The sequence below is a fragment of the Tiliqua scincoides genome, chromosome 15 (genome assembly GCF_035046505.1).
Source record: "Tiliqua scincoides isolate rTilSci1 chromosome 15, rTilSci1.hap2, whole genome shotgun sequence".
NCBI lineage: Eukaryota > Metazoa > Chordata > Lepidosauria > Squamata > Scincidae > Tiliqua > Tiliqua scincoides.
The window spans coordinates 3,275,774-3,293,694 of record NC_089835.1 but is presented as its reverse complement, the minus strand read 5'-3'; the positions used below and the strand labels follow the sequence as shown (position 1 = coordinate 3,293,694).

Below are 17,921 nucleotides of genomic sequence, written 5' to 3'. Positions count from 1 at the left end.
TTTATTCAAATTTTTAAATGTAAATTAATTCTTTTTTTTCCCCTGGCCCAGCGTCAGAGAGACAATGTGGCCCTCCTGCCAAAAACTTTGGACACCCCTGGTCTAGTCTCCTGCTCAGTGCAGAAGGACTGGGCCCAGCTGAAAGGCAGATGTTACCTGCGCCAATACTAGCCCAGCGTATCCCATTTTGCAACCAGCTTGGCATCTCCCGAAGGAGGAGCTTGTCCCATCATGGTCAGCTAAATGAAGATGCTGAAGCTGAACAGAAAAGCTGAAGCTGTTTTACAAGCACAACTGGGACTAGAAGTGACCCCTCCCCCCTCCCGGAAAGGGACCAAGCAAGAAGTCATTTGCATGACCCTGCCAGGAAAAGGCACACTTGCCCACCCACCCCTTACAAAAATAAATGGATTAAATCCTGGTAAAATGAGTATGCACTAATGGGGGGAGGAGAGGACTGGCTGACCCAAGAATGTTGGCAAAGCTGCTGAAAAGTCAACTCACCAGCAATGTGCAATTTACCACCACCTTGATAAGGAAGTTCAATAAGTTATCTAAAAGGAGGCTATTTAGAAGCCACCTCTAGCAAGTACCCATTCTCCGTTGTCCTGCCGGGAATCCCTGGGGAAAAAAGGTGCTTGGATCATTTCAAACTCTGCAATCTCTCCCCTTTAATGAGTCTTTAACGATGATGAGCCCGGGAGACACAAAAGAAATTTTGCGTCAGAGGTCGGTAGACCTCGAATGGAGATCTGCGAGAGCCAGACTTTCTGTGTATGTTTTTCTTGGGGATCAAGCTCTTGCATTTTCTCCTGCCAGTTATTTTTATAATATTGTTATTTCCTAAATTTAGGATTGCTTTTACTAAAGCTAGGTGTAATGCACTTTTATCAGCAGTTCTTTTGGGGCGTTATGCAAGGCGTCCCTATTCAAGAGAGATTGTGCCCCTGCCCTCAAAACGTGGTGGAGACAACTGCCCGCATTGTTTTGCAATGTCCATACTATGACGATTTGAGATCTAAATTTATCTCCCCGATCTTCGGTATTGAAACGGGGATGCAGGCGGAGGAGCAGCTTGCTTTTCTGCTTTCTGATGTATACTCAGGATATATCAATCAGGGTTGCCCGCTTCTGTTATGCTGCACAGTTGGTAAGGAAGAAAATTGAGAGTGAAAATCTCTGATTCTATGATTTTACATATGTGTAACGGGGGTTGGTTTTAATTCTGTGTATTTTGTTTTGTTGTTTGTGACTAGCTGGTCGGATGACCGTAAATAAAAGTATCTATCTATCTATCTATCTATCTATCTATCTATCTATCTATCTATCTATCTATCTATCTATCTATCCATCCCTCCCTCCCTTCCTTCCTTCCTTCCTTCCTTCCTTCCTTCCCTATCTATCTATCTATCTATCTATCTATCTATCTATCTATCTATCTATCTATCTATCTATCTATCTATCTATCTATCTATCTATCTATCTATCTATCTATCTATCTATCTATCTATCTATCTGCCGGGAATGCGTAAGCTCTTTCAGGTCACCCATTAACTCACACAGCTGGAGAGGGACAGATAAAACTTTCATTTCACTGAGCTGCAAGGCTGCTTTCAAACAAACGCAAGAGCCCAGAAAAAGGACAATATGTGCACGTTTGTCAGGAAATTAATGGCTCGTTTGATTTACAACATGTAAGAAACCACGGAATAGGGCCCCCTTTCCGTTTGGCGCTGGGAGGTGAAAAGAAGTCCGACGCACACTCCAATACTTTGAACTTTTATTTGCCTTTTTCAAACACAGATTGCAAAAGTTAAGTTTCAACGGAGTCCCTCGGTGCCGCTGCACGCCCCACCTTTGCGGAAGTGGTCTTGGAGGCCGTCGGGGCCGTGGCTGTGGGAAGACCCTGCCACGGTTTCGAGTCACTATAAAAACAATCCCAAGTGTTTTGTTTTCCCTTCTCCTCTTCAGCCGTTTCCCAGCTCCTGTCACATCCGTGCCCAATGAAGTCTCTCTTTGTAGGAAAAACAGCTGTGAAGCAGAGTTTTAGGTGGAATCGGGTTTCGGAACAAGACAAGATTGCTTGGGTTGCTGTTGCTGGAGAAGCCGGTCCGTGGTCAGAGAGAGCCCAGCGCAAGAGAGGACAATTCAAGAGTAACACCGCTTCCTAGAGGTTGCACACTGTTCCCAGATTAATGTGACTTTAATGCAAAATTGCGAGGGGGGCAAAAACTTACTGGCAGCCCCCTGGGGAAAAAAAGAAAAATTCTGAGTAGAGTTGATTACGCTTACAGAAAGTGAAAAAAGCCTCGTATTTCCATTTTTTTTTCTTTTTAAAAGAAAAGAGTAGAACAAGGGAAACGGCTCCTAAACAAGGTGATTTGCAGGACAACTCCTCTGGCAAAAATTTCCTCTCCCCCACACTTTAGTCAGAAGGCCCAAGCATCGCAGTCACACACACACAACATACCCATACGCACTCACACAAAGTAAAATCCAGTTATCAACAGAAATACGAGCGGAACGGCAGCAGGCTAAACTGGGAACGAAACACGAACTAAAATGCTACAAGGAGCCGGGCCAGCTGCTGCCTCTTTCCGAAGCCAAGAACGGGAGAGTGAGATACGCGGAGATGGGGAGGGCTTGCTCCCGTGTGCGGTGCGCAAAGCCAACACTGCGTCAGCAACTGTGTTCCAGCAAGACCGATTTCAAACGTCGCCTTTGACGAAGATGTCCCGCTGCCGAAGCAGCACTGGTGTGTTTCATTTTCCAGTTTTTTTAAAAACCCAACAACAGGGAGCCCCAGCCACAAAAAAAAGGCAAGACTGCATCTTGGAAGCTTGTATAGAGAGAGGCCGGGATGATGTACAAGTTGCAGAGACTGTTTTGATAATATACATGCGTTATTGCTTGAGAGACACGGCGGGTGTAGGCGCTGGCTGCTAAGGGGCCATCCAAAATGGCATCTGTTGCTTAGCCCGTTGTTGGGACGATGGGTACTGGTAGCCTAAACTCCATCCCTGTGAAAAACTACCTGCGCTTTTGTGACCCCCGTGGTCGTCCTCTTCGTCGGAGGAGTCGCCGGTGTATGCCACCAGCCCAAACCCCTTTTCGCCCGTTTTCATCTTCTTCGCTGGATGATCTAGAGGAGGAGAGAGAGAGAAAAAAAAAACAAAGAGAGAGAGAGAGACAGAGACATCCCACCCAAAAGAGAAAAATAAAACAGAGAGGTAAATGTATATATGCATATCCCCCAAACGTGTTAATTAAATAAGAGACATTATTAAAAAAATTGTTAGTTGGACACCATTTCGAGGTCACAGAGCCAACAGTCACCCCGGGTAGGTGGTCAGGCGCCAAGGGCATCGGTAACGGCACATGTGATCCGTCAGAACCATGTAAGAGAACAGAGAAGAGAGAAAAAAAAAAGAAAAACACAAGAGACAAGAAAAAAAAAAGTGAAGTTAGCAAAAGCAGGTAAAAGGCTCACAATCTCACCGTTAAAGAACACGCGTTTAAAGGAAGAGTCCAAACATTGCTTTAAAAGCAAAAACAACAACAAACCAAACAGCCGGGCCAAAGAGAGGAAGGCTCTCTGCCTCCAGAAGTCAGAGAAGTGCCAGATATGGGCTTTAAGTCCAACAGAGTCTGCCTCAGTTTTGCTGCCTTTGAAATGGCTATATGTTGATTTTTTTTATTAGTTCCCCAAGTTTCAGGTGTTGAAGGCAACTGGGTGAGGCCTGGCTTGCAATCTCCACCGTCACTGCCCCTTTCCACTTCTCATCCTCACCTGCCTGGCCAGGGAGTGGAGGTACAGGAGAGCTGTTGGAAAGCTGCTCTCTTTAGCTTTCCAAGCGTCCTGCACGCACCATGTGGAGCAGGGCAGAGGAGACAAGAGAGGCAACAAGGGAGTGCCAACTGACACCTCCGTGGGTACACAGGCACCCGCATTGGAAAGCCCTGGATATTATTTAATTGTGGTATCTGGTTCTTGTTAGCTGCTTTGAGCATCTTCACAAGGAAAGGAAAAGTATATAACTTGGTGCCTAGAGAGGTGGGGGGAGGAATGAATTTAGCACACATTTTTTATCCATTAGCATATTCTAGGTCCTGAAGTCACAGAGGAACAAGGAGGTGTTTGATGTAGAGGAGGAGGGGGGAAAAATGAGGACTGCGAGGTTAACAAGGGGGAAGGGTGTGTTCCTATCAAATCAATCTTGGCTCCAAACGGAGGGAGCCTGCTTTCTTTTCTGCTCACTAGCAAAACTGTAGATTGCAGAAAGGAACCACTGGTTACTTCCTCATCCTAGAACAGGGGTGTCCAAACTTTTTGGCAGGAGGGCCACATCATCTGCATCATCTGACACTGTGCTGGGGGCCGGGGAAAAAAGAATTAATTTACATTTCAAATTTGAATAAATTTACATAAATTAATATATTAGAGATGGAACTTCTATGAATGAATGAATGTCTTGCAGTAGCTCAGGGCCTATAAAAGGCCTTGCACGAAGCAAGGCTGGCCTTTCCTTTGCTGCTGCTGCTGCATCACAGACGTGAAACAGCAAGCAGTGGAGGAAGCCCTCATCCCACTCGCGTTGGGCAAGCATGGGCTCCAGCAAGTCTCTGGAGGGCCAGAGTCTCATTGGAGACTGGGAGCTCCCCGCGGGCCACATTGGGAGTCCCTGAGGGCCGCAAGTGGCCCCCGGGCCGGGGTTTGGGCACCCCTGTCCTAGAAGGACGACACCCAGAGGGGGTTATCGCTGAAGAGGCACTGGTTGCCACTGACCAAAAGGGGACAGCGCTTAGCTGGCAGAACCAAAAACTGGGAGGTATCTTGGCTAAGGCTGTCAGAGTTCCCCTGGACAATTACTCTGCCTCTTGATCAACTGGGAGGTGATAATTCACTCTGGTCACCCTCCTTCCAGCAACAGAAAAGGACAGATCCAAGCACACAGCTTATCTGGATGGGAAAGGAGCGACTTCCGGTAAGCTCTGGTCCACCTGGATTTTACTCTCCTGCCCTCCACCTACGACAGCCTTTGACTCTCTAGCTGACCATCCATTCAAGGCGCCTTGCTAACACAAGACCAGGTGCTGCATTTTAAATTCGCTATTTATGTGCTACCTGCTGGCTGTGTTATTCAAGGGAGCAGTGGCAAGAGATGGATCCACCCCCTTTTCCCCGTAAAGGCATCTGGTTGGCCGTGGTGGGAAAGAAGATGCTGGACTAAACGCGTGACCACTGGCGTAATCCACCAGCACTCGTGTTCTTTTTAAACAAAAGCGCACCGCACCGCATGGGACATCAACCATGGGGGAGACGAGTAGCAGGGAGCCTGGACAATGGGCAAGTGGAGGGGCAACTGAGACTGCGCTGCGGGGACAGGTCAGGAAGTAATATTTTCCTCTCCTTCTCTCACAACACTAGAATCACAGGGGTCGTTCAATGAAAACTGGCAGGAGTTTAGGATGGGCTCTCTCACACAACACACTTCACCTCCTATGTATGGGCTTCTCAGAGGCAGCAGGCGGGTCACTGAATGCTGGGCAAGAGGGGCCTTTGGCCTGATCCTGCGGGGTGATCCATATATTCTAATCAAAAAAATGGCTGGGCAGAGTTACGCATTCCGGCAACGGTTTTCCACCACTGTGCCGTGGCATGTTGGGTCTGCCGCAAATAGCCCTGTGGAAGTTTGTGGGAGGGTCATTTATTAGTACGGTCGCTGGATGATGTAAGCCCCTCCCCCATTGGCAGTGGGGTGTGACTCGTCAATTGTCCCAAAACCGATGGTGTGCCTTGGCCCTTTTACTGCCTTGTCAGTGTACCGAGAGGTGAAAAAAAGGTGACAATTCCTGCATTATGGGAAGGAGAAAGTCAGAAAGAAATTCTGGAATGTCACATTCTGGGGCACAGGCCGGGCAGATGATCCAGCTGTGATCAAAATATACACCAGCTTGACTCTTGATTTCCCCCCCCCCCCCAAAAAAAAACCCAGTAGAGAAGGTGTGGTTTTCCTAGCCTGAACTGGGGTTTCTCAGAGGATGGTCAACTGTATTTGCACACAGCAACCAAAAGAAGCAGAGACCCCTGTGCGGCCCAGTGCCGGGAAATCGCCCACCGCACCAGGGGCAGCCCAAAGCAAGCTGTTCTCAGCAGAGCCGGCGCCAGCGGCACGCAAGCACAAGCCACGCCATCCCGCAACGTACGCTCACCATTGCTGCCCACTAAGGACCCGTTTCTGTCTTCGGGGTCTGCCTTCATCCCGGCCACCGGTAACGCCGGCGGAGGCATCAGCTGCCTGTTGAGAGACGAGGACAAGGCGCGTTTGGGGAGGAGCACTTCAAAGCCCGTCAAGGGCGTTCCAGCGACCCTGAGAGGGAGACCAGCCACATACTGGCCCACTACGCAAGGCAAGGCAAAGAGTGTAAATGTGCCACAGATTTGTAATTGGTTTTACACCAGTTAAAGCGTCCCAGCCCCTCGCCTTGTTCACCCACCCTGAGAATGGCAACTTGGGCAACAGATTCAGACAGATGGAACACCTCTCTGCCAAGGGTCTACCCACATGCTGTGACAGATCAGGAGAGAGATCTTGGGGTGGTGGTGGACAGGTCGATGAAAGTGTCGACCCAGGGTGCGGTGGCAGTGAAGAAGGCCAATTCTATGCTTGGGATCATTAGAAAAGGTATTGAGAACAAAACGGCTAATATTATAATGCCGTTGTAAAAATCTATGGTAAGGCCACACCTGGAGTATTGTGTCCAGTTCTGGTCGCCACATCTCAAAAAAGACATATGGGAAATGGAAAAGGTGTAAAAGAGAGCGACTAAGATGATTACGGGGCTGGGGCACCTTCCTTATGAGGAAAGGCTACGGCGTTTGGGCCTCTTCAGCCTAGAAAAGAGACGCCTGAGGGGGGACATGATTGAGACATACAAAATTATGCAGGGGATGGACAGAGTGGATAAGGAGATGCTCTTTACACTCTCGCACAACACCAGAACCAGGGGACATCCACTCAAATTGAGTGTTGGGAGAGTTAGGACAGATAAAAGAAAATATTTCTTTACTCAGCGTGTGGTTGGTCTGTGGAACTCCTTTCCACAGGATGTGGTGATGGCGTCTAGCCTGGACGCCTTTAAAAGGGGATTGGACAAGTTTCTGGAGGAAAAATCCATTACGAGGTACAAGCCATGATGTGTATGTGCAACCTCCTGATTTCAGAAATGGGCTATGCCAGATGCAAGGGAGGGCACCAGGATGCAGGTCTCTTGTTATCTGGTGTGCTCCCTGGGGCATTTGGTGGGCCGCTGTGAGATACAGGAAGCTGGACTAGGTGGGCCTATGGCCTGATCCAGTGGGGCTGTTCTTATGTTCTTAACTACAATTCCCAGGAAGCCTTGCAGGTCTCTTGTTATCTGGTGTGCTCCCTGGGGCATTTGGTGGGCCGCTGTGAGATACAGGAAGCTGGACTAGATGGGCCTGTGGCCTGATCCGGTGGGTCTGTTCTTATGTCCTTAACTACAATTCCCAGGAAGCCTTGCAGGTCTCTTGTTATCTGGTGTGCTCCCTGGGGCATTTGGTGGGCCGCTGTGAGATACAGGAAGCTGGACTAGATGGGCCTATGGCCTGATCCAGTGGGGCTGTTCCGATGTTCTTATGCTCCCACAATGCAGAGCTATGAGCATTGCCAAAAAAGGCAAACTCCAGGTCACTGGCCAAGACCTACTTTTTAAAACCATGGCTCTTTTTTCTATTTAAGCAGAGGGAGAGCAACTGTCCTGATTTACCCCAGCACAGAGTCCCCTCCCAGTGGTCATTTGCTGGAGTCTTACTTGTGTCTTTTTTCAGACAGAAAAAGGAACAAGGGTGTGCAACATAAACCACTTTGAGAACTTTTTTCCACATCACCCAGCAGCCGACAGAGGCTTGCCATGTGCTTCATGATGCCCCCCACCCCCAGCAAGGAATGAAGGCAAGGGCCTTCTCCTCTCTCTTGCCTCCCAGTGACTGGTACTCTGAAGTGGTCGGTGGAACACAAAGTTCCACATAGCCACAGGGGCTAGTAAGGCACAGACTTCTCCTCCTCAAATCTGAGCAATCTCCCTTTAGACTATGCTCCTCCAAACCCTGGCCTGGGGGCTGAACCTGGGGTTTGAGGATAGCCTTCCACTCCGGGAGTGGAGTTTACCATTCTGTCTCCACGTGGCTCATCTTTGGAATGGATATGAGCAACAGGATGCCCTGGGCAGCCATGTATGCCCAGATGTCCTGTTGCAGTGTCTTCTGGGATGCTGAGCAAGAGACTGCCCAGAGCATCCTGGTACCCAGATCTACTCCAAAGACAAGCTGTGTGGAGGTGGAACAGCAAGCTGCGCTCCAAACAGGGACCGCAGAACACAGCAGTCGTGAGATTGGCAACCGCTGCTTTAGACAAAAGAGAGCACTCCTTCCCGCAACAGGCCCGGGAATGCGCTGCCACAAGACAGCCACTACCTCTGGCTTAAGATAGCTTTAAAAGCCAGTTTTAAAACCAGTTGAATGTGGCAGGGAATCCCACAGACTCTGTGGAGTCTGATGTATGGACCCTGATGTATGTACGGACTCAGGGGCCAGGATGGTGCAGTGGTTTGGGAACTGAACCCGGATCTTCCAGGTCTAAATCCAAATCCCTACTCAGGCATGAAGCTTTCTGGTTGACCTTGGGCCAGTAGCCATCTACCTACCTCACAGGGTTGCTGTGAGGAGGAAAGGAACCATGTACATCACCCTGAACTCTTTGGAGGAGGGCCAGGATAGAAATGTAATATATAAGAGTATTTCCTTCCATCTCTCCAAACCTACTGCCCCCCTCCCCATTTCACTGGAAGACTCCAAAAATCTAGCATTACAGGGGAAGAAGAAGTAGTTCCAGCTAGCTGTTTTCTCCACAATACGCAGCATTTCTGCAAGAGTCATTGTGATGCGGCTCCCGCCAGGGACACCCCAAGACATCCCAGCACCTGAGACTGCAGACCGAGCCCCCCACCGCATTGCCCAGTCACATGCCAGCTGCTTCCTGGATCTTTCCTCCTCGTCCCACTTCCTGGATTCAAAAGGAAAGAGGGGAACAGCATAGAGGTGTGGCGGAGGGAACAGTGGTGGACTAGAGTGGTCACCACTCTCATCTGACGCTCTAGCCCACTACTCTCCTCCTCCTCTCCGTGCCCCTCTTCCTTTTTGAATCCAGGTGTCAGGAAGAGAAAATGCAGCCACAGAGGAGGCGGGCAAGCAGCGCGGGCAGATGACAGTGGCACCAATCTACCACCAGAGGGCCTCGGTGGGATGAACCGGTCCTGAGTGTCACAACCTACCTGTCCCTCTCTCTCTCCTTTCCTGAGGAACCTGCTGGCTTCGAACCTGCTCCGTCCATCTCGGCCTGACCGGAGAAGCCTGTACCTAAATTAGTCATATGAATGGGTCCATGCTATGAGCAGAAAAACACAGCGGCATTAGCAAATCTAAAACTATGACACACGCTATTAGCTCCTTAATGAAAATTTTTTTTTTTTAGGAGGCCTCATCTATTTCAACAGCACCCTGAATGCAACACGCCCGCGGTTCGGTTCCACACTTCTGGGCTCCCAAGCATCACGCCTGGTTGTCTGCATGTAAACCGGAGGCCCTGCTGCCTGCAGATGTGGGGTCTTGCCCTGAAATACCCCTTGCCCCCCCATGAGATGGTTTTTTTTTTTGTTCTTTCAAAAAGGTTACTTTAAACCAGCGGTTCCCAAACTTCTTTGACTGGTGATTCCCTTGGCCTCTTGGGCCACTGGCCGCGGTTCCCCATCAGGGCCACAATCCTATACATAGTACAGGGTGGCAGGTTTTCTGCAAGGATTCTGCAGAGCTCCCCTGGCTGTTTTCCACAGATCCCCAGGGAGCCACAGTTCACTGGGAACTACTGCTTTAAACCCTCATGGATTTTACCAAATCTATTTCATAGTTAAGGTTCCCACTGCGGTCGACTGAAGGAGGGAAAAAGATTCAGCCACCGGAAAATAGGCTTACCCTCAAATTTGGATATGTAACTCAAGGTCGTTTAAATACTAAGATTAGTTGCTAATTTCTTTAGAACCTACCCCTCAGTGTACACACCCCAAGGATGTCCGACGAGTGGATTTTTCCACTGAGCACAGGATCAAATCAACATTAATGACCTTAATTGCAAGACCTCAAGCCTGCTTTCATTCCAAATTTCTCTTATGTACGTACAACTGTTTACTGTCCTTCTCACATTATTTTATGCTGAGTTTTAAGCTTTGTTAGCTGCCTTGAGCTTTGGGAAAGGCAGGGCACAAACGTTTTAAACAAAAACAAACAAACCTACATGGAAAATAATGTCATTTAGAAAAATAATTAGCTAAGAAATCCTTTCTCCAGGCCTAGCTAAAGCTGTCAAGGGTCTAGGCACCTGTTTGAAAACCTCAGCAGAGGAATCTGAAACAAAGTTCTATATATACCCTTAAGAAAACAAAAGAAAGCTACACACGCACCACCCACCAGGTTGGCTAATTGACAAACAAAGCAAAAAACAGATTCCCCCCTCCCCCCAAAAACAACCTATCGGGGTTCTTTACGGAAGATCACCTTCCACTCTCTCCAGTCCAACTGGCTTACTGGGAAAGTGGGATTGTTCCACTGGGAAAAATGTGCTGCACAGAGCCCCCAAAATCCTGCACATGGGTTAGGACCTGGGTTATACCCCAGAACCAGAATGAGGTGGCATAGTTCTGAGGTGGTGCACCAAGCTCTTACTTCAGCTGGCAGACGGTGGGGGGGGGGGGGAGGGAGAGAGAGAATATTGTTTCTTGAATGGCTTCCCCCATGGAAAGAAACACAAATCTCCCAAGCAAGAGTTTCGAGTGTGTATTTCAAATCTAGCTCAACCTGCTTCCTGCTAGGCTAGTTTCTACTTCCAGGGAACCTTAGACATGGAAGATCCAGGTTCGAATCCCCCCCTCAGCCATGAAGCTTCCTGGGTGATCTTGGGCCAATCACTTTCTCTCAGCCTCGCCTACCTCACAGGGTTGTTGTGAGGACAACAGGAGGGGAGCAGCTGCGTACACCGCCTTGAGCTCTCTAGAGGAAGGGCGGTAATAAAATGTGAAAAATAAAATTAAAGTAAAATAAAGACGGTATATTCCTATCACCTGCAGTCTGAAGTGGTACAGGCTGCTCTGCCTCTACCATTTGCGTATGTGCAGATAAGGCCCATCGTCACAGCACTGCCTTTGGCAGAAATAGGTTGGATGTGGGGCCCCACAGACCTTGGCCCCATGTCTACTCATGCTGCTACAGGAGCCCTTGAAATTAAGGAAGGGCCATTTCTAGGGTGCCCATAGATGTTTGCAACATCCCCCAAGAGGACAGATATGGAATCAGCTCAGTAGCCAGGGGGGAAAGGGAACGAGGACAGGCAATAAAACCGCTTTAGGTCACTCCACCTGGTATCCCAGCAGCCCGGATTCGCGCTCGTCCGGCAGCTCTTCGGTGAAGCGCCTCTTTTGGCCTTGCTGGGTCTGGACCGGCGGCTGCGTGCTTGCTGGCAAGGTTGTCTTTACGGGGCCGGTGGGAAGGAAAGGGGTGCTCAGCGGTGTCTGGAAACCACACGGTGGGAAGGAATCACAAAACAACACTTTTCGGAATGACTGAAGATCACAAAATACAGCACAGACCCTGGTTGGTGAAGACGCCCTTCAGCTTGGCAGGGCCCAAGTCACACGGGCCTGGATTAAATAAGTCCTGATCAAGCCAAATATTAGGTGCCTACTCATTTAGCAACACTGGAAGCTGTCTTCTGAGACTCCTATTCTATACAGCCCCATATTGTCAGGCATTGACAGGGCTTCAAAGCAGGGAGGAGGGGGTCTTCCCCAACCCTCCACGGAGCTGCTGCTAGGGACTGAACCTGAGACAGTAACATCCAAGCCCAAGTCAGTGGTTCAAATGAATCCAGCACCCAGGTTCCCATGCTATGATGATGAATGCTTTATCTTCCTGCTATTTTTTTCACCCTGTTGTGTATATTTTGTTGACAGAAAAGAACAACACCTTCAAAAGCAAATCCAAAAAAGGCAGTTCGTGTTTGTTTCTTCTCAAATGAAATAATTATCATCACTGTGTTTCATTTATAGAGACTGTAAGCCTGTTGGGGCAGAGGACTGTCCTTTCACTCTACGTACAGCCCCAAGTACCTGGATAGTGCTCTGCAAACTAACCGGCACCCAGAATTCGACCCAATGGTTCTCTCCCACATGCCAGTGGATAGGGAGATGCTCTTTATACTCTCACATAACACCAGAACCAGGGGACATCCACTCAAATTGAGTGTTGAGAGAGTTAGAACAGACAAGAGAAAATATTTCTTTACTCAGCGTGTGGTTGGTCTGTGGAACTCCTTGCCACAGCATGTGGTGCTGGCGTCTAGCCTGGACGCCTTTAAAAGGGGATTGGACATGTTTCTGGAGGAAAAATCCATTACGGGGTACAAGCCATGATGTGTATGCGCAACCTCCTGATTTTAGAAATGGGTTATGTCAGAACGCCAGATGCAAGGGAGGACACCAGGATGAGGTCTCTTGTTATCTGGTGTGCTCCCTGGGGCATTTGGTGGGCCGCTGTGAGATACAGGAAGCTGGACTAGATGGGCCTATGGCCTGATCCAGTGGGGCTGTTCTTATGTTCTTAACTACAATTCCCAGGAGGCCTTGCAGGTCTCTTGCTATCTGGTGTGTTCCCCGGAGCATTTGGCAGGCTGCTGTGAGATACAGGAAGCTGGACTAGATGGGCCTATGGCCTGATCCAGTGGGGCTTTTCTTATGTTCTTAACTACAATTCCCAGGAAGCCTTGCAGGTCTCTTGTTATCTGGTGTGCTCCCTGGGGCATTGGGTGGGCCGCTGTGAGATACAGGAAGCTGGACTAGATGGGCCTATGGCCTGATCCAGTGGGGCTGTTCTTATGTTCTTAACTACAATTCCCAGGAGGCCTTGCAGGTCTCTTGCTATCTGGTGTGTTCCCCGGAGCATTTGGCAGGCTGCTGTGAGATACAGGAAGCTGGACTAGATGGGCCTATGGCCTGATCCAGTGGGGCTTTTCTTATGTTCTTAACTACAATTCCCAGGAAGCCTTGCAGGTCTCTTGTTATCTGGTGTGCTCCCTGGGGCATTGGGTGGGCCGCTGTGAGATACAGGAAGCTGGACTAGATGGGCCTATGGCCTGATCCAGTGGGGCTGTTCTTATGTTCTTAACTACAATTCCCAGGAGGCCTTGCAGGTCTCTTGCTATCTGGTGTGCTCCCTGGGGCATTTGGTGGGCCGCTGTGAGATACAGGAAGCTGGACTAGATGGGCCTATGGCCTGATCCAGTGGGGCTGTTCTTATGTTCTTAACTACAATTCCCAGGAGGCCTTGCAGGTCTCTTGTTGTCTGGTGTGCTCCCTGGGGCATTTGGTGGGCCGCTGTGAGATACAGGAAGCTGGACCAGATGGGCCTGTGGCCTGATCCAGTGGGGCTGTTCTTATGTTCTTAACTACAATTCCCAGGAAGCCTTGCAGGTCTCTTGTTATCTGGTGTGCTCCCTGGGGCATTGGGTGGGCTGCTGTGAGACACAGGAAGCTGGACTAGATGGGCCTGTGGCCTGATCCAGTGGGGCTGTTCTTATGTTCTTAGGTGCACTGGCGGACAACATAAAAACATCACCGTGTTACGCTACCCACTGCCTTACCTGGCCAGGGCTGGCTGGCGGCTGCACTTGCGTAATCGGGTACTGGGTGGGCACTGGTGGGACTCCGGTGGGTAGCGCCAACACTCCAGGTGCCAAGGGAACTGCAGGAGGCACGATGCCCGGCACCCCGTAGGGAGGCTGTACTGGCTGCTGGGGCGGCGGCACCACAGGGTAGCCTGCCTGGAAGCCATTGGGTGGGTAATACGGCGGCTGAGGGGGAACGGTTGTGATCGTCGCAGGTTGCGTGAACCCTGCAGGGCAGGAAAGGTCTTTGTAAGTCAGCTGCATGAAAACCGTTTCTCGGAGTGCAATCCTGACCTGAACCTGAGCTGGTGCGAGTTCCCTGCACCGGCCCAAGAGTGTCAAGCACCTTCGCGCCTCCTCAAGAGCAGGCTAGGCTGGTGCGAGGACACGCACCAGCGTCCCTGCACCAGATCTCAACCAGACTGGGTAAGTTTGCGCTGGCCGAAGCAGGCCAGCACAAGGGGTTGGAGAGGGTGGCAGGAGGGAATTCTGGGTAGGGGGCATTTGGGGGGGGCAGACCGGGCCCAGGAGGGGAGCAGGATCAGCCAGGGTCACATCCTAACCCCCACATCCAGCCTGACTGACCTTACGGGGCCTGCCTGATTTTGCGTGAATCCGAGTAGCTCTATAGCAGGGGTGCTCAAACTTTCAACTTTAGGGATGCTGGACCTTTAACAAGTGTATAGAAGAGAGAATTTCAGCAGGTGCAGCTTGTCATCTGTGGGATGACAAGTTGCACCTGCTGCAATTCTCCTTTCTATACACTTGTTAAAGGTCCAGCATCCCTAAAGTTGAAAGTTTGAGCACCCCTGCTCTATAGTGACAGCTGGCGTGTGACGTGGGGTAAGGGGAAAAATATCCCCTTATCCTGAGCTGCGCTCCAGTCAGAGCCTACCTTGTGCTTTGGATACAGCAGACGTTCGGACTGGGTTGCCCTTGTCCTTTTTAAATATTCAACTGAAAACCAGTTCATTTCAATAGCACTGTTTCTCTTCAGTGCGATGCTGTAGCGTTTATGTGCACAGGCGCTAGGCTTTGAGATGCTTTAGCAGTATTTGGCAATAATGACAGCAGGCACACTTGCGTCTCAGCAAGAGCAAACTCTTGGCCTTGACAATACGCTGAGTATCTTCCCCCAGAGCCGGTAAACAGAGGATGTTATGAAGAAGCGCATATCTCAGGAACGTGTATTGCGCTCAAGCCAGAGCCGGCAGGTTTCTTAGCAGTGCAGATTTCAGCAACCTTCAGTAATTCCCCTATTGCATAGCTTTGCATCATGTGTTTTGAGAATGAATAAAAAGCCTAAGGAAGCTAGCCGGGAGGACGGACTTCTCTCTCGATCTCATACCATCCTACTTCCGGCTCAGCTCTCCCCGCATCAACCCTCTGAATGTCTGCTGTGTCTCATTCACTGCTCTGACTTCTTGCTGCTCGAGTTCTAACTTTCAAACCCTCAGAGTGCTTCTGCTTTTAGCACTCTCCCTCAGGCACCAAGGTTCTAAACCCTGGTTGCTTCCCAAGTAGCATTGCACTGCTGCACGATGCGTATTTTGTCAGGTCCCTCTCGTCTTCCAAACATCTTAGGCAGCTCCTATCAGAAAACTCCAAATCAAGTGCACAAATTCCACCCGTGCACCCCTACAGCAACATTCAACCCTTAACAAGTGCCTACATTCCGCCCATATGTACCTGTTAATGGTACTGCAGTGGTTATCTGGTTCACAAATCGAGAGTATTCAGCATGAACCTGCAAAGAGATCAAAGTCAGATACTTCCTGTTTCACGAGGCAACGCCCATCAGACTAACTAAAGCCCTGATAGGGTGCAACCAAATTACCATGCTTCATATTCTATCTACGGGGTCATTTATGCAGCTGCCACAGCCATTTACAGAGATACAATTAAAGGCAACACACACACACTTTAACAGAGTGCACAATTAGAGGTACTGAAAAACGTATCAAAGTTTCTTCATCATCCAATTGATGATGATGATGATGATGAAGGCAAGGGATGATGGCAAAGGATGATGAAGGCAAGGGAGGGCACCAGGATGAGGTCTCTTGTGATCTGGTGTGCTCCCTGGGGCATTTGGTGGGCCGCTGTGAGATACAGGAAGCTGGACTAGATGGGCCTATGGCCTGATCCAGTGGGGCTGTTCTTATGTTCTTAACTACAATTCCCAGGAAGCCTTGCAGGTCTCTTGTTACCTGGTGTGCTCCCTGGGGCATTTGGTGGGCCGCTGTGAGATACAGGAAGCTGGACTAGAGGGGCCTATGGCCTGATCCAGTGGGGCTGTTCTTATGTTCTTAACTACAAATCCTAGGAGGCCTTGCAGGTCTCTTGTTATCTGGTGTGCTCCCTGGGGCATTTGGTGGGCCGCTGTGAGATACAGGAAGCTGGACTAGATGGGCCTATGGCCTGATCCAGTGGGGCTGTTCTTATGTTCTTAACTACAATTCCCAGGAAGCCTTGCAGGTCTCTTGTGATCTGGTGTGCTCCCTGGGGCATTTGGTGGGCCGCTGTGAGATACAGGAAGCTGGACTAGATGGGCCTATGGCCTGATCCAGTGGGGCTGTTCTTATGTTCTTAACTACAAATCCTAGGAGGCCTTGCAGGTCTCTTGTTATCTGGTGTGCTCCCTGGGGGATTTGGTGGGCCGCTGTGAGATACAGGAAGCTGGACTAGATGGGCCTATGGCCTGATCCAGTGGGGCTGTTCTTATGTTCTTAACTACAATTCCCAGGAAGCCTTGCAGGTCTCTTGTGATCTGGTGTGCTCCCTGGGGCATCTGGTGGGCCGCTGTGAGATACAGGAAGCTGGACTAGATGGACCTATGGCCTGATCCAGTGGGGCTGTTCTTATGTTTTTAATTCTAGAAGGACTAGCCAAATAACTTCTGCTGATACCAAAGAGAAAAGGATGGAGCTAGGCAGACTTCCTCAGGGAAGGAATTCCACGGACATCCCTGACTCATCTTCCACATTTTAAGTGCAATAATTATCATTTATGGTAACTTTGCTCATTCTGCGCAGTGGCAAATTTGGACAGAAAGGAAGACATCAATGGCCACTAGCCATGATGGCTGTATGTGCTACCTCCAGGTGTCTCTCTGACTAGAGGCCGTATGTGCTGCTTCCAGGTGTACCTCTGACTACTGGCTGTAGGGGAGCCATGGTGGGTGGGGGGAAGCCTTTCTAGCCTACTTATAGGCTTTCCAGAGGCAAAGGGGGACCACTGTGGGAGACTAAATCCTGGAGCAGATGGCCTAATCCTGCCAGCCTGCTTTTAAGGCAAAAGCCTCGCCTATTTTGGACAAGAAAGTGCAAACAGGCAAGGAATGGGTTACTTACAGTTTGCAGTAAGTTCTCGCAAAGTTTTTTGGCAGCTGCAAGGCCTTCTGGTTTCGGATGGCTGAAAGACACCCACCCACACACACAATGCTGTCAAGATTCCATGGAAAAACCAACAAAGGTGTCATTTAACTCAACTGTCTTGTCCTCTAAATGACATTCAAAGTTCTTCCGGTCTGGAATTATGCCCGCACCGGCCTGGCAGTAATGCTTGGCTGAGCAGATTTTTTTTTTAATAGGTGCAAAACCAGTTGCTTGAGAAGCAGGCTGCCTACCGCAAACGTACACTCAACAAGAGATTTTTCTAAGCTACAACTGTCACTCCATTAAAGACCCTTAAGCCAATTAAAAACTCAAGTAGTTTATTGATTCAATCTACATAAATTCACACCAGAACAGAATGCTGAAGATGCAATGCTTTGTTGTTTTTTTTCCCCATGCATCACAGTTGGTGCTACCTTAGAACAGGCATTTTGACCCACGTGAGAAAGAGAAATATCTCTTTAAAAAAATCACAGAAGAGGCATTCGTTTTTGTGCCACAGAAGGCGGGAATACATCTTAGGGGTACCTAATAACCTGCAGCTTTTATAGTACCTGTATAAAAATTAGTTCATGTTTAAAAAAAAAAATCTGATATCCAGTTAATCGAGGGCACTCCACTTGTTTCGCATTTGATTATTTATTAAGCCCAGCAGAAGGGTTTCAAATCCAGCTAACCCAGGGGTGTCAAACTTGTTTCATACCGAGGGCCAAATAGCTTTCGTGATGCCTGCTGA

General features: G+C 49.3%; 1 protein-coding gene across 1 annotated transcript in view; it reads right to left on the bottom strand.

The window, feature by feature from the left end:
* Positions 1–1,763: 1,763 nt before the first annotated feature.
* KHDC4 (KH domain containing 4, pre-mRNA splicing factor) overlaps positions 1,764–17,921 on the bottom strand; it is a 19,200-nt gene continuing 3,042 nt past the window's right edge. Inside the window, exons 2-8 of the mRNA XM_066610398.1 lie at positions 17,144–17,204; positions 15,480–15,537; positions 13,767–14,017; positions 11,488–11,640; positions 9,355–9,467; positions 6,214–6,299; positions 1,764–3,142 (exon numbers count right to left, since the gene is read on the bottom strand). Coding sequence (XP_066466495.1) covers positions 2,943–3,142; positions 6,214–6,299; positions 9,355–9,467; positions 11,488–11,640; positions 13,767–14,017; positions 15,480–15,537; positions 17,144–17,204 — 922 coding nt within the window. The 3' untranslated portion in view covers positions 1,764–2,942. The remainder of the gene's footprint in view (positions 3,143–6,213; positions 6,300–9,354; positions 9,468–11,487; positions 11,641–13,766; positions 14,018–15,479; positions 15,538–17,143; positions 17,205–17,921) is intronic.